General features: G+C 55.0%; 1 protein-coding gene and 1 long non-coding RNA gene across 3 annotated transcripts; both read left to right on the top strand.

Moving 5' to 3' along the window:
• The first annotated feature begins 216 nt into the window (after nt 1–216).
• On the top strand, nt 217–3,166 carry Gstp1 (glutathione S-transferase pi 1). The gene is made up of 7 exons (XM_027944228.2): nt 217–579; nt 878–913; nt 1,191–1,297; nt 1,407–1,494; nt 1,770–1,873; nt 2,643–2,750; nt 2,899–3,166. Coding segments are annotated over exons 1-7 (633 nt in total). The 5' UTR covers nt 217–578; the 3' UTR covers nt 3,088–3,166.
• A 192-nt stretch (nt 3,167–3,358) lies between these two features.
• LOC139706849 (uncharacterized) lies at nt 3,359–6,991 on the top strand. 2 transcript variants are annotated; one of them, XR_011708487.1, is made up of 4 exons: nt 3,359–3,479; nt 4,253–4,461; nt 4,531–4,679; nt 6,712–6,991. It is a non-coding gene; the product is annotated as an uncharacterized lncRNA (long non-coding RNA). The 2 variants fall into 2 exon arrangements; XR_011708486.1 differs by lacking the exon at nt 4,253–4,461.
• The last annotated feature ends 6,992 nt before the right edge of the window (nt 6,992–13,983 follow it).

The following is a 13,983-nucleotide window of genomic DNA, read 5'->3' as shown; positions in this document are numbered from 1 at the left end:
CTTGCGGAAGCCCCAGCGGGACTTTGTGGGCCACACGTGCAGGCGCAGGTGGGTGCAGGGTCTGTCTCCTCCCAGCCCTTCCCCAAGCGCAGCTGCACCCAGGGCCCTGGCCGCCTGCCATGAGGAAATGAGGCTCCGCCTTCCACACCCATCTATCGTGGTCTGGTACCGAGCGCCTCCCCCGACCCCCGTCTCTGCTCTGGGTGGGCTGTGGACGGGGATGTGGAAGAGAAAAAATCGAGAGGTGCTCTCCCGAGTGCTCCAGGCTCAGCTGAGTCCTGTCTGGGTTTCTTTGTGCCTGGTGGGGACCCCATCCCACGGGCGCCTGGACTCACGAGGCCCAGCAGGGAACATGTGACCCGCAAACGCGGCTGACTCGCGTCCAGCGGGCGGGGACGGGACGAGCCGGGGGCCGCCACTGGTCAGGACTCAGCGGCCAGCGCGGTGACTCAGCAGCAGGGGCGGAGCGGGGCGGGACGCCCCTTATAAGGGTCGGCTGCCACTGGGCCTGCGCCGAGCTCCGCCGCCGTCGTCCACGCACTCAGTGTCGGTCCCGCTCTGCTGACCGCGCAGCAGCCAGTGAGTCCGCGTCCTCTAGTCTCCAAGGGCTCCCAGGATGCTGTTGGCGCGGGGCCCGGGCTACCCGGGGACTCGGAGCTCCCAGCACCGGGCAGCTCCCACCCAGTGCCCCGAGTGGGACTCAGGGGTTTCAGGGCGTCCCCAGCGCGGAGCTGGGAGCTCTCAGGGGGCCCAGAGCAGGGACTGGCCCTGGGGAGGGGGCGGGTGCACTCTCCGCCCAAGTCCCCACTGGAGCGGACGGAGTGCACCCGCCCCACAAGACACGCAGGGATCTAACTGTCTTCTCTGCCCGCTCTAGTGCCGCCCTACACCATTGTCTACTTCCCGGTTCGAGGTAGGTGTCTTCGGCCGCAGGGATGGGAGGTACAGGGTGGTATCTGCAGCCCCTGGCCCCTCGCCCACCTGCAAGAGGCCCCACCCACCCTTGCCTCTCCATGTGGCTGCAAGGCCTGGTCTCCTTTGCCATGCCCAGGTCTCTCCCCCGTATTCTGTGAATCAATTGGAGTCTCCTTTCCAGTGACCCCTCCCCTCGCTCCTTCCTCTGGTTCCCCTGAGGCTGGGTCTCTGGGCTGTCCCTCAACCCACCCACCCCCGTCCTGACCCCCACCCAGGGCGATGCGAGGCCATGCGCATGCTGCTGGCTGACCAGGGCCAGAGCTGGAAGGAGGAGGTGGTGACTCTGGATACCTGGCAGCAGGGCTCTCTCAAGGCCTCCTGTGTGAGTGACCATACCTCTGTGGGAGCATGAGCTGGGCCTTAGAGGGGCTGCAACTAGGGCAAGTGGCAGCCAGGCTTGGTGGCCCTCACGGAATCATGTCATCCCCCAGGTGTATGGGCAGCTGCCCAAGTTCCAGGACGGGGACCTCAACCTGTACCAGTCCAATGCCATCTTGCGTCACCTGGGCCGCTCCTTGGGTGAGTCCTGAGGACCATGTGTGGCCTCCCAGTCTGGAGTGGATGCAGTTGAGACATGCAGAGGCTGTGCCCTTTGCCCAGGGGGCTGCCCAGGCCCACCTCCCTCCTCGCCCTGGGCCAGGCTGCGTCTCAGGAGCTCTGAGCACCTGCAGTGTGTTAGGCTCAACTGTGCCTCCATCTGTGTCCCCTTCCCCTCCCAAGCCGAGGCCCACCGAGAGCCACATGCCTGTGTTGATCACGCGCCACTCATGCTGTCTGCTCCCCTGACCCCCCAGGGCTCTATGGGAAGGACCAGCGGGAGGCAGCCTTAGTGGACATGGTGAATGATGGCGTGGAGGATCTTCGCTGCAAATATGTCACCCTCATCTACACCAACTACGTGAGCCTGGGCACTGGGAGTAAAGGAAGAAAGGGGCTTCTTCTGTCCTGACCCCCCACCCTCATGTGGTTCTAGTTGATCCCTATGCCAGTCAGAGTGCCGAGGCTGGGTCAGGCTCAGTGCTGGGGCCCAGGGACCTTCATGGGCAAGATAACCCTCATCCTCACTGCCAGGGATGAGCCAGACTAGTAACAGTAGCGGTGGCAGAGTGCAAGCCCAGGAAGCCTCTGGCAAGACATGGGTCCCCTGGCCTCTGCTGGGCCGGGGCTTCCTGGAGCAGCCTGAGGAGGAGGATCTGTTGCCGGTTTCTGGAAGGAGATGCTGGCAGTTTTGATGGGCAAGGCATGCAGATCTGGAGCATCAGGACCAGTTTAGCAGAGGCCGGGAGCAGGCAGGCACTCACCAGTGTGTGTGTGGCCTGGGTGTGGAGCTGGAGCATGAGGAGACAGAGGTGGGGGACAGCAGGCCAGGTCCTGAAGGCCTTGGGCTCTCCTGTGGGCAGTTCTAAGCAGGCTGTGTCTGCTTGGGAGATCTAGAAGAATCCTCCAGGGAAGCCAGCTGGGCAGCTTTTGCAGATCCCAGTGGGGAGAGGAAGGTGAACAGAGTGGAGAATTAGCTGAACTGGAGGCACTTGGAGTAACCTGGGCAGCAGCCAGGCTCCCGTCTCTGGCCTGCCCACCGTGGGCAGCAGAGGGGGTGCATCTCTGGGGCAGCAGGGGCTTGGGTGCGGGTGTGGAGGATGATCGCAGCCCGGGCTTCCTCCTGCCAGGAGGCTGGCAAGGAGAACTACGTGAAGGCACTGCCAGGCCACCTGAAGCCTTTTGAGAACCTACTGTCCCAGAACCAGGGAGGCAAGGCCTTCATCATTGGGGACCAGGTGAGGATCTGGCCCTTCTGGGACACCCCCTCCTTGTGAATGGAAACCGCAGAACCATTCACACAGCCCAGTGGGGTAGTCCTGGGGGGTGGGCTCCGCTCTCTGCCTCCGTCCTGCTCCCACCAGCTGAGACCCACCTTCCCCGCAGATCTCCTTTGCTGACTACAACCTGCTGGACTTGCTGCTGATCCACCAGGTGCTGGCTCCCAGCTGCCTGGACGCCTTCCCCCTGCTCTCGGCCTACGTGGCGCGCCTGAGCGCCCGGCCCAAGCTCAAGGCTTTCCTGGCCTCCCCGGACCACGTCAACCGCCCCATCAATGGCAATGGCAAACAATGAGGCTGCAGTGAGGGCTGCTGGGCCCTCCCAGAGGCGGGCTGCTTGCTCCCTTGAGACCAATAAAATTTCCACGACAGATGCTGCAGCGTGAGCGTTGTTTTTTGGGCAGAGGGCTCTGGGACCCTCGCTTGTCGGGCTGGGAAAGGTACAGACTGGAGAAACTTGCATCCGAGGCCCAGAGTTTCTTCCTGGAGCCTGCAACCCAGGCAGTTCACTGAAACAGGAAGCAAGAAAGACAGGAAATGAAAGTAAACAGGGGCGAGTACTCACAGCCATCATCCAGAGGACGCCACGGTCTAGTGAGGGGGAAGTTCATGGATGTGATTTCTAGTCCCGCAGGTGCATGCTAGAGTGACCCTCCAGGACATGAGAGCTGAAGGGACTCGACAGCTGTGGGTGTTGTCCCCCTCGGCTGGGCTGGTGGGGGCCTCCCTCCTGGGGGGGGCTCGCCTCACTTCCTGGGGACTTGGGACTTTGGTGCATCCTGGGCAACAAGCCACACTAGTGTCCCAGTCCAGCTTCTCCAGAGGAGTAGAGCTAGTAAGCCGCTGTAGGGAGGCAGAATGTTTTCCTCTGACCTTTGGCTGGCACTGAGAATTACCCTGAGAGATCAATAGGAGGAAAGCCTTCGGGAACCCCGAAACACAGCTAGTGTTGAACACCTGTATACTGAGACAAATAGCAGAAAATGTGATGGCCCAGTGGCTTGGGCTAGGGCAGTTAATTGAGTAAAGTGTCCATGAAGATAGGGTTAGTTTAATAAGGTTGGTTTGTACAGATTTTCCTTGGCCTCCGTATTCTGTCCTTGATGAGAATGGCACTGTCCTCTGTCCGTTTCTGTTGCTACAACAGAACACCTGAGACTAACTTATAAAGGAAAGAGGTTTGTTCGGGTTCATAATCCTGAAATTCCAAGAGCATGGCACCAGCATCGTGGCCAGCTTCCTGCAGAGTGGGAAGTGGTCCTGGAGTGACCCATCCCTGCAAGAAAAAAAAAAAAAATCCATGATGGTTCCACCCCCATGACCCAATACCTCTTAAAGGCCCCTGCATCTCTCAATACCATTATGTTGGAGCTTGTTTGAACAGGAGTTTTGATGAGGACAAGCAGCATTCAAGCCATAGCAGCATTATTCACAAGGGCATTTCATCCCTTGCTTTTAAGCAAAGGAAGGTCACAGAGTCACACACCTGCTGTATTTCAAGTCTAATTCCAAATACTCAGGATGCCAGAGGGGCATCTGTTGGCGTGGCACACCCGGAACTCCTTTTCCCACATCCTCGACTGCCCTAGGCTTACAAAGGCCGAGTTGGTGGCCACAGAGAGGAGGATCAGGCTAGCGGCTGAGCAGTTGCAGAAGGAGAAAAGAACAGGTGAGAATCAACACCAGAGGTCAAAGGGAGAGCGTTTCCCCCAATGGCTGACCGGCCTCCGTCCCACAGGACAGATCCATCGACCAAACGTCGGGCTTCATTCATCTGACGGAGAGAGAATATCTTGCCCTCTAAAATGTGCAGATTAGACACTTTGCCCAGAGTAATCCAAACAGGCGCAGCATGGGGCTATATGAGAGCCCCTCAGGTCATCGGAGGTATGCTCTTGAAGGGGACTGTGGATTCTGGCCCCTTCCTCTTTCGTTGCTTCCTGTCTCGTGATGTAAATGCTTTTGCTCTGCTCTGTAGGCTTGTTTTGATGTGCTGCGTTGCCTTAGGCCCTAAAGCAACAGGTCCTCCTGATCATGAACTGGGACCTCTAAATCCATGAGCCAAAATATACCTACTTTCTTTTTAAGTTAATTATGTCAGGTATTTGGTTATAGTGATGGGAAGCTGACTAACTCAGAGCCAATCTCTCAGGGAGGAGTTCACTCTGAGAGATTGCTGAGCTCGTCAGAGGGCAGTGCTCCCTGGGACCGACTGAAATGCCTCCCATCAGGTGGATTTGGGGGATCACATTCAGACTATAGCAGTTTGTAATAGGGCAGCAATTGTGTGCCCACTGGCAATAGGAGGACCACGGGATTCCCAGGTTGTGTCAACACCGTGGCAGACCAAAACACATCTGGAGCCGTGTCAGTGGGGCAGTGTTTCCTTCTTCCAGTTCGATGGCTTTGTAGCTGGTGGATTATGCCTGCAATGTTTCATGGGGCAAAAGTATGGCCCAGCCAGTTGTTAGGTTTCCCTGGAAATTCCACCTTCAGGAGCTGATACAACCCAGAAGGAAGTCAGGACAGGTATCCAAGAGGCCTCTGTGACCGGGGTACCATGTCCCCAGCTGCCAGGCTCTCAGAGGGCGGCAGGGGAGCAGGATGTTAAGTGTTATGGGGACCCAGGTGATGAGGCTGGTTAGTGGGGCTCGTCATAGGTGGCCTGTCATCCAGAAGAGCCGGGATGGGTCTTGTGAACTGGCAAGAGAGCTGACAGCCTGGGGACTTGTTTAAAAACATGGGGGGGGGGGTTCTGGCCCTTTCTTTACCTGTATAATAAATTCCTACAAAGCCTCCTGTGAACAGTAAGAGGAACCTGGAAACTGCACCAACGAGAAGCGGCTTCTCACTCGGCAATCCCATCGCTTTCTTTGCCTGGCTCCTGAGAATACTCTGTAAGTTTCCCTGGTGACCCTCCCAGAGGAGCGCCGGTCACTGTGACCTGGTGCTGACCCCAGTGAGGAATCACTGACTGCTCCAGCTCTTCAAAACCTAGAGGTGCCTAAGTCCACCATTCACTGATCTGATCTGTCAGAAGTGAGTCCGGAAGAGCCACCCACCCACCCCGACCCACCACGAGGGCGCCAGGAGCCCTGAGCGTCAGCTTAGATCCCCAGCCCCCACCCCCCCCACCCCCGCACATTTGCAGGTTGTCACCGACTGTCTGAGCACCGTGTGTGTGTGTGTGTGTGTGTGTGTGTGTGTGTGTGTGTGTGTGATGTGGGGTTGAACCCAGGGCCTTGTGCATGCGAGGCAAGCACTCTACCAACTGAGCTGTATCCCCAGCCCCCGAGCATTTTTGATCTTGGACTGAAGTTATAGAAATTGGGCTGGGTTAGGGCTGGGGACATGGCTCAGTTGGTAAAGTGCTTTCCTCTCATATGCACAAGGCCCTGGGTTCTAATCCCCAGCACCACAAAAAAAAAAAAAAAAAAAAAAAAAGAAAAAAGAAAGAAATTGGGCTTGTCCTGTGGTAGGAGCTGAGGGAGGAGTGGGTGCCTGATCAGGTTGGAGAGAAACTTAACTGGGCCTTGTAGAGCTACCTGGTGGGTGAGTTTCCAGGAAGACAGAAAATGATGGTTTTATTTAAATCGAGGGAGTCCTAAGACTCTGTCTCAGAACCTATGCTTCTCTAGGAAAGAGGGTGAATCTTACAAAAAACAATTTAGAATTTTACTGGCCACAAGGGGTGGGTTTTAACTTAAAGTTGCTCATCTATGGGTTCCATGGAGAAGGGGAGGAGGGTCTTTCAAACCTCTCAGAGTCCACAGGGTAGTTCTGGCTTTTTGGCAGGCAGAGGCTTTAAGCTTTCTTTCCTAGGTGGGGGGTGGGCCCTTTAAGAGGTGGGGCTTAGTGGCAAGTCCAAACTGGCAGCTGGCCTCCAAGTCAAGCTCTCTCTTTTTTTTTTTTTTTTTAGCTTTCGGGGAACACAACATCTTTGTTTCAACATCTTTGTTTATGTGGTGTTGAGGATCTAACCGCAACACGCATGCCAGGCGAGCGGCGCTACATCCCCAGCCCAAGTCAAGCCCTCTTGAAAGCCTCCACTCTCTGGCTTCCTGTTTTGAAAAGTGATCCCTTCCTTTCTCACATGTTCCTGTCATCTGCCCTGGGACCCTCATCCCATCCTGCATCATGCATTTGAACTTTGAACCTCACACTGTGAGCTAAATAAATCTCTTTATTTTATAAGGTTAGCTTGCCTCAGGTATTTTGTTATAGCAAAACAAAGACAGAGGCCCTAAGAAATTTTTTGGCCATCTGTTCCCTCCCTAGGGATATTTCCCCCCAAGATCATCTGGCCAGTCGGATAACTACAGGGTAATCATGGGTGGAAGAACACCCCTTGCCAGTGAGTGTTTCTTGCTGGGGATGGAACCCAGGGCCTTGCACACTCCAGGCAAGTGTTCTGCCCATGAGCTGCATTGTCAGCACTAATTGTTTCCCCCCAATATAGAAGCCCTTCCCATTCAAAGGGTCCGCTGAGGCCACTGCCGAGCGGGAGCTTCGAGACTTTTATTCCAGGGGTGATGCTGCCCATCACAAGAAGCCTTTTCAAAGAAACACCAGGAGGGAACTTTCCAGGCTTAGAAAGAATCTGTAGCATGGCCACAAGAAGTATCCCGAGAGCAGGTGCACGAGATCCAGCCTCCATGATCCCAGACTCCACTCCCAACGGCTGTGCAAGAAAGCAAAGTCCTTGGTTGTCACAGGTGGTGATAAGAGTGCTTGTGAAACAGTGGGTCTCCCGCGGAGGCACCAGGTGGACCACATGGGACAGTGAGGGTGGAGATGAGGAAGCCCTCCCTGGGGCCTCTTATCAGGACAAACTCCCAGGGAGTCAAACAAAGAAAGAGCTGTGTGTCTCTCAGACCTTTGTTCCCTGTGTGTTCTGCTGGCAGCCCCACACCAGCCAAGACTTGTGTCCCCCTGCCTGGCAGAGGCCAGACGGGAGATTCTCACTGTCACAAAGCCAAGCTCTCGGTGTAAAATAAGATGTAAAATAAGACGGGTGAAGAGGTTGTCCGGATTGGTTTTCGCGGGAGTGGCAGAAAGTCTGCACGGAGGCCGGCCTGACAGGGGACGTGACCTGCCTGGCCACGAGGGGGGCTCAGGTAACAGGCACAGGACCCACATCTGGGTTCCAGCTGTCCTCCTCCTCCTCACTCCCAGTGACGGGAAGGACAGAGACTGGAGAAAGCAGTGACCATCTCTGGGAGGAAAAGGGGCAACAGAAACAAGAACAGACCTGACAGACTCCGGCGGGGGCTCTCCCCAAAGACCTGGCTCACCCAGAGGTTTTCTCCTGAATTTTGGAAGGGAAGGAGACAAGGAGAGACTCTTGCTAGGCTTCAGCTGGACCTGGCGCCAGAGGTCTGGGAGCAGGCCGGGCTGAGCATCCTCCCCTCCTGCTGGCTTCTGTCAGGAGTCTCGGCTTCAGCAGCCTGGAGCAAGCCGGGTCCCAGCCAGGGAACCCCTTCTCCTTGTTAGAAACTAGGGGACCCCGGAATTTACCTCTATCTTGTTCCCCCTCTCCTTTGGCTAGGCCTGAGAACTCAATCAACAGGAGCCAGACCAGCCTGAGAGAGCGTTAAATTGACTTCATCCAAACTTTCCAAGGAGGCTTCGTGGGATGAGAAGACCAAAGACATGGTTAGCGTGGGAGCGTGAGTGTGAGCTGGACAAAGAGTAGCTAATTGTGAAAATGGAGGAGGCTGAGCGGCTTGGGAGGTGGGTAACTGGATGGAGAAGAGGCTAGGGAGAGGGGGGTGGGTTTAATGAGGATTGCCGGGGGATCTCCCTTGCATCCTTGCTGGTGGGAACGAGGTTTTCCTTCTGTAGAGGGAGGGCAGCGTTCACGTGGGAATTTCACCTCCTGCTTTTAAGTCAAGGAAGGACGGTCCGAATGATCCAGTACCTGTTGTCTTTTGAGTGTCTAACTCAATATAGTCAGTACACCAGAGTGGCATATTCTGGAGCAGCATGTTCTTAATGCCTTCTGTATACACACACGTGCATATGAAGAAGTCTATTATAAGGTATGCTCATGGGATCATAGAGGCCAAGAAGTTCCACGATGGGCCATCTGCAAGCTGGAGACCAAAGCCCTAGAGCCAGAGCGCTCTCCCCAGACTCTCAGGGGGTCGGACAATGCGTGCCCACTTTGGAGAGGGCTGCTGCTGCTGTGCTTCAGCCCACCCATTCAGATGCCAGTCTCCTCCAAAATCACCCTCGCAGACACACCCAAAAGTCACATTTAATCAGCTATCTGGGCATCCCGTTGCACAGCCAAGCTGACACATGAAATTAACCATCACAGTGGACGGTCCAGTGGGTCTCCCACCTCGTCTCATGTCCAGTTTGTGGAAGGAAGGACTGGAGCAAAAAAGATGAACCCACGGGCTGGGGTTGTGGCTCGCCTAGCACGTGTGAGGCACTGGGTTCCATCCTCAGCACCACACAAAAATAAACAAGTGAAATAAAGGTGTTGTGTCCAACTACAACTAAAAAATAAATATTAAAAAAAAAAAAGATGAACCCAGCTTGGTAACTGGGGAAGGGGCGTCCGTAGGGGCAGAGGAGCCAGGCGAAGCAGAGGCCTGGGGTAGGCGCAGGGAAGGGCAGGAGGGACCAGCCGGATAGCACTCCCAAGAACAGCCAGAGGAGCAACGCCGTGGTAGGCTCTTGGCCAAGACCAGAGCTTGCCATTAACCCGGGGGCCACCCCACATACAGGAGTCCTTAGGGACTCCAACCGCCTTCCCTCCATTTCCAAGAAAACTTATCCTAACGAGTTGAGCCTTTCGAGGAAATGTCACTGTAGGGTGGAGGGTAGGCTTTTGTGTCCTGGCTGCCATCTTCTGCCCTGGTGCCCTGTGACGGGCCCTGAGGCAGATTCCACGTCCAGAGGCTGAGCTCTGGGGCCATTCAAGGTGTCAAAACATGCTGGCTTCAGCATCAGGGCAGGTGCCTGGACAGCTCCGGGAGCCTGGGACACAGAGCAGCTGAGGGCAGCGCCAGGCAGCGCCCAGGGGCTGGGAAACTGGGCAGTGGCTGCAGTCGAATTACCAGACCGAGGCCTTTGGATTCAGGATGTGCAGGTCAAAGGTTAAAAGTGTAAAAGTGCACCCACCCTTGCCAGGGGCTGAGGTGCAGCCTGCAATTCCAGCGACTGGAGAGGCTGAGGCGGAAGAATGGCAAGTCTGAGGCTAGACTCAACCATTTAGTGAGACTTTCAGCCACTTATGGAGCCGGGCACTGTGTGCGAGGAAACCCGGCTCTGACCCACCCCGCACCGTGAGACTGGAGATGTCTCAGATGGTGGTGACTTTGCCAGCCTGGGTCCCCAGTGAAGATGACACGGAGAGGGCCCCTGCTAATGTGTAATGGCCATGTGGTATGACTGAGAAATGCCCCTGACCTTGTACACTGCTGCCTTCTGAAGCTGTTTGCTACTGCAACGTGACCAGACCCTCGATGCGCTGCTCTGGGCTCAGGCCGAGGGGATCCAGTCAACCCCATCTGCTTTCAGAGTTGACCAGAGAAGGAGATGAGAGAGAGAGCTGTGACTCTGGTGTAGTCCCCTCAAGACGCGGCCCCTCCCGCTCCCCCAAGGTCCTTTCAGTGATTGGGAAGTGACAGAATCTGATCTGGAGGGGGAGGGCCCAGGAAGGCACAGGCAGAGGGGGCAGCGGAGAAGAAGCTGAGGGTCCCAGCTCTCTTCTTGACATGGGCATTGGGCAGCAGCCTGGAGGGAGGAGCAGGCGCTGGGGTGCCCTGAGCTGTGGGCATGACTGGTGCTGTTCCTGGGCCACTGGGGACAGCAAGGGGTGGCTCTGGAGCTGCCCCTTCTGACGGGTTGGAGATGGCTTGAGTGTGTCCCCCAGAGATTCATGGCTCCATGTGGCTGTGTGAGACGAGATGGAAGTGGCAGCTCTGCCCTGGGAAGGAATGAATCCTGGTCTCACAGAGCCGGTTAGTTCCCACCAGGACGGGCAGTTCAGAAGAGCAGCACTGGCCCCTGCGGCTCGCTGGCTTCCTGCCTTACCACGTGATCTCCCGCTCCCCCTCCGCCACTGACAGGCTCAGACCTCAGCAGAGTTGAGCAGAAGCCACCCAGTGCTCTGGGACCTGCAGAATGGTGACCTAAATAAAGTCTCTTTTTAAATTACCCAGCCTCAGGTATTTTTTTAATAGCAACAGAAAATGGACTAAGACTCGGCCCAAGAAAGGATCCACAGTCGCACTTCTGTGGGCTTCCCAAAGCCCCCCCCACCCCCCCACCCCCCCACCCCTGCCCCTGGGAACTTTTGACCCGCTGTGCAACTTCTTCCAACCACAGCTCCGTCATTTCCCTCCAGTCTGCTTCTAGTTGCCCTCTGAAATATACACAAGGACCAACCGACCGAGAACATGCTCGGGCTACTTACCCAAGCTTGCTCCAACAGGGAACCAGCCACTGTGGCTTGCGTTTGCGGAGATTCAAAGGCAGGCAGGGAAGGAGAATGGTTTTCAGTGGACACAGGGAAGGAAGGCTCGGGCATGTCCTGATGGAGGGAGCTGCTCCAGGGAGCTGGGGGAGCCTGACTCAAAGCAGATGTCCCACTATACACCTGGCTTTCGCTGGGAGGTCTTAAGTTAAAAGCAGAGACAAAAACTAGCCCAGTGTCAGTTATCAACCAAGTCCTGGCGTCTGGGGCCGATCACCACAGTTGTCTTTTGCAGATGGTCAGGGAGGGAGCAGTCTCACTGCGGCTGGCCTCTGGCAGGCTAGTGTAGATGGGGGTTGGTGTCCTGGACTTGGTAGCTGCCAGTTGCAGGCTTGGGCTCTTTTCCCATGTGGTCGGCCATCGTCCATCTGCACATTCACAGTCATTTCTCTGGAGACCAGTGACCCCACCGTGCCACCTGGAAGTCCTTGCTCAGGTGTCTGGAACTTGAGTGGAGAACCATCCCACAGTGGACCGCGGGCGCCCACAGGCTCTTCCCAGGGAGGAACAACTCCTGACTGGTTTCTGGGCTCTTGAGGAGACTGGACACTTGATCACAGGCATCAGGGAAAGCTGATCAGGAGCCGCCCACCAGAACACTGAGACACAAGCCCAGTGAGACCAATAGCAGGGTCTGCTGGCAGAAGTTCCCTGTCAGCTTCCTGCAAATTCCCAGGGCATCAGATATCAATGGACAACCAAGACTGCCAGATATTTGAGAGAAAGCTCTAACATGAAAGGAAAAGGTAGCAAACAGAAGGCACTCAGAGAAGAGAGAGGTCCTACGGGATGCTCTTGTGAGCGGTCGAGCGCACACACAACTTCAAATGAACTTTAATCCTTATCTTCAGGGATTTTATATTTAAAAAACAATTTAGTTGTTGATTTTATTTATTTACATGTGGTGCTGAGAATCGAACCCAGTGCCTCACTTATGCCAGGCAGGTGCTCTACCGCTGAGCCCCAACCCCAGCAGCTCTTCAGGGAAATTTTAAAAAAGAGAGCAAGAGATTAAGAGAAGGAGGCTATCGAAAGGAGCACCTGGAGAAAAAGAAGGCGCTCTCGGGAATTAAAAATAGGAGAGCAGAAATGAAAAATCTCAGGAGATGAAGTTGAAGAAAATGCAAAAATAGAACAAAAGATAAAAGGTAAGAACGATGGAGTATGATTTGAGGAGGTGCAGGGAGAGGCGGGGAGAAGGCAGAAAACCAAAGAGCAGGGAGGAAATGATCCAATGAGTAATACAGTTCCGCCTCCCAGCCTGAGGAACAGGAGCTTCCGGAATGAAAAGAACCATGAATGGAAAAGAACCCAAGACTGATCAGAAGCACATTGTGAAATTCCAGAGACGGGAATAAGATGAAGACCCTGCATCCTTCCAGAGAGATAAACAGACCGACCACGCGCCTCGAGGGAGAAGGAATTTGGAATTGCATCACTTTCTCATGGATTTTTAAATATGTCCACAAACACTTGGATAGCACTGCCCCTCTGTGCCTCCCGGGAAGCCGGCCAGCCTTTGTGTCGCCTCAGGGTGAACCGAGCAGTGGAATGGTGGGGGTGGGGGGTTCCAGGCTTGGCGGTTTCTGTGACATTCATCCAGGGCTGCCTGCTCCACAGGGAGAGGGTAGAGGGAGACAGAGACACAAAGCGTCTCCAGTTGCTCTCCCAGCCCAGGTGACAGGTGCCAGCCAGGTGACCAGGATGCCCTCAAGGTGACCCCATGCAGCTGCTATCTGACTGACCACTGGGGGCCCTGGGTGAGAATTGCCTGGTTAAGCCCAGATTCATTGTCCTTGGAAAGGACAGAGGGGACCAACAGGGTGACCTGAAGCTGCAGATCTTCATTCTTGTGTTCTCATGAAAGAAAACTTAAAGTCAGACGCAAAAAGTCAAGAGAACTTTATCACGAAGGAAGGTAAAGTAAGGCTCAAGCATGAAGCCCTCTCAAGAGGGAATGGAGGACCACAGAGGAAACAGGGCCGCTTCCTCGTTCATCAGGTTGACGTTTGCCTTGAGAGCTGGGGTTCCCCTTCTGCACCCTCTGCCAATCAAGTGTTCAGCCTCTCCTTGACGTTGGGCAGGGGAGGTTTTGATCCTCGTTGGTCTTTTCTAGAACCGTCTCCTTGATCATCCTGTCCAGGGAGGCTTCGTCTACACGTCCATCCTATGTTAATGTGGATATTGGGGTCAGTGGCTGGGCAAAATTTATCTTAGTGCACCTGCGCTACTAAGAAATTTCTCTTTTGAAATATGCTGAGAAACCTGTGGCCATAAATCCTAGCTTTACAATGACTCCTACAGACCCTGTTGGGTGTAGGTCCCACTGATCCTCTTTTCTTGAGGTGTTTCTTTTTATTTATTTACTTACTTAGAGTGTGTGAGTGTGAGTGTGAGTGTGTGTGTGTGTGTGTGTGTGTGTGGTGCTGGGGATTGAACCCAGGGCACTGCGCACTCGAGGCAAGCACTCTACCAACTGAGCTATATCCCCGCCCTCTTGACATATTTCTTAATTGGCTCCCTTGGTTTCCACTTGTTTATCTGCAGGTTTGTGAGCCTGTGGTTGTTGTATAGGTTATTCGATTATTCATTTGCCTTAAAAGTCATTTAAAGAAACCTGTGACCTTGCCCACTGCTCATCACTGACTACTACCTACACGTGGGGGTAGAGAGAGAGAGTGGTGACACACACCTGCTTGC

Source organism: Marmota flaviventris, chromosome 9 (genome assembly GCF_047511675.1).
Source record: "Marmota flaviventris isolate mMarFla1 chromosome 9, mMarFla1.hap1, whole genome shotgun sequence".
Classification (NCBI taxonomy): Eukaryota; Metazoa; Chordata; class Mammalia; order Rodentia; family Sciuridae; genus Marmota; species Marmota flaviventris.
This window is presented reverse-complemented; position numbering and strand designations above follow the sequence as displayed.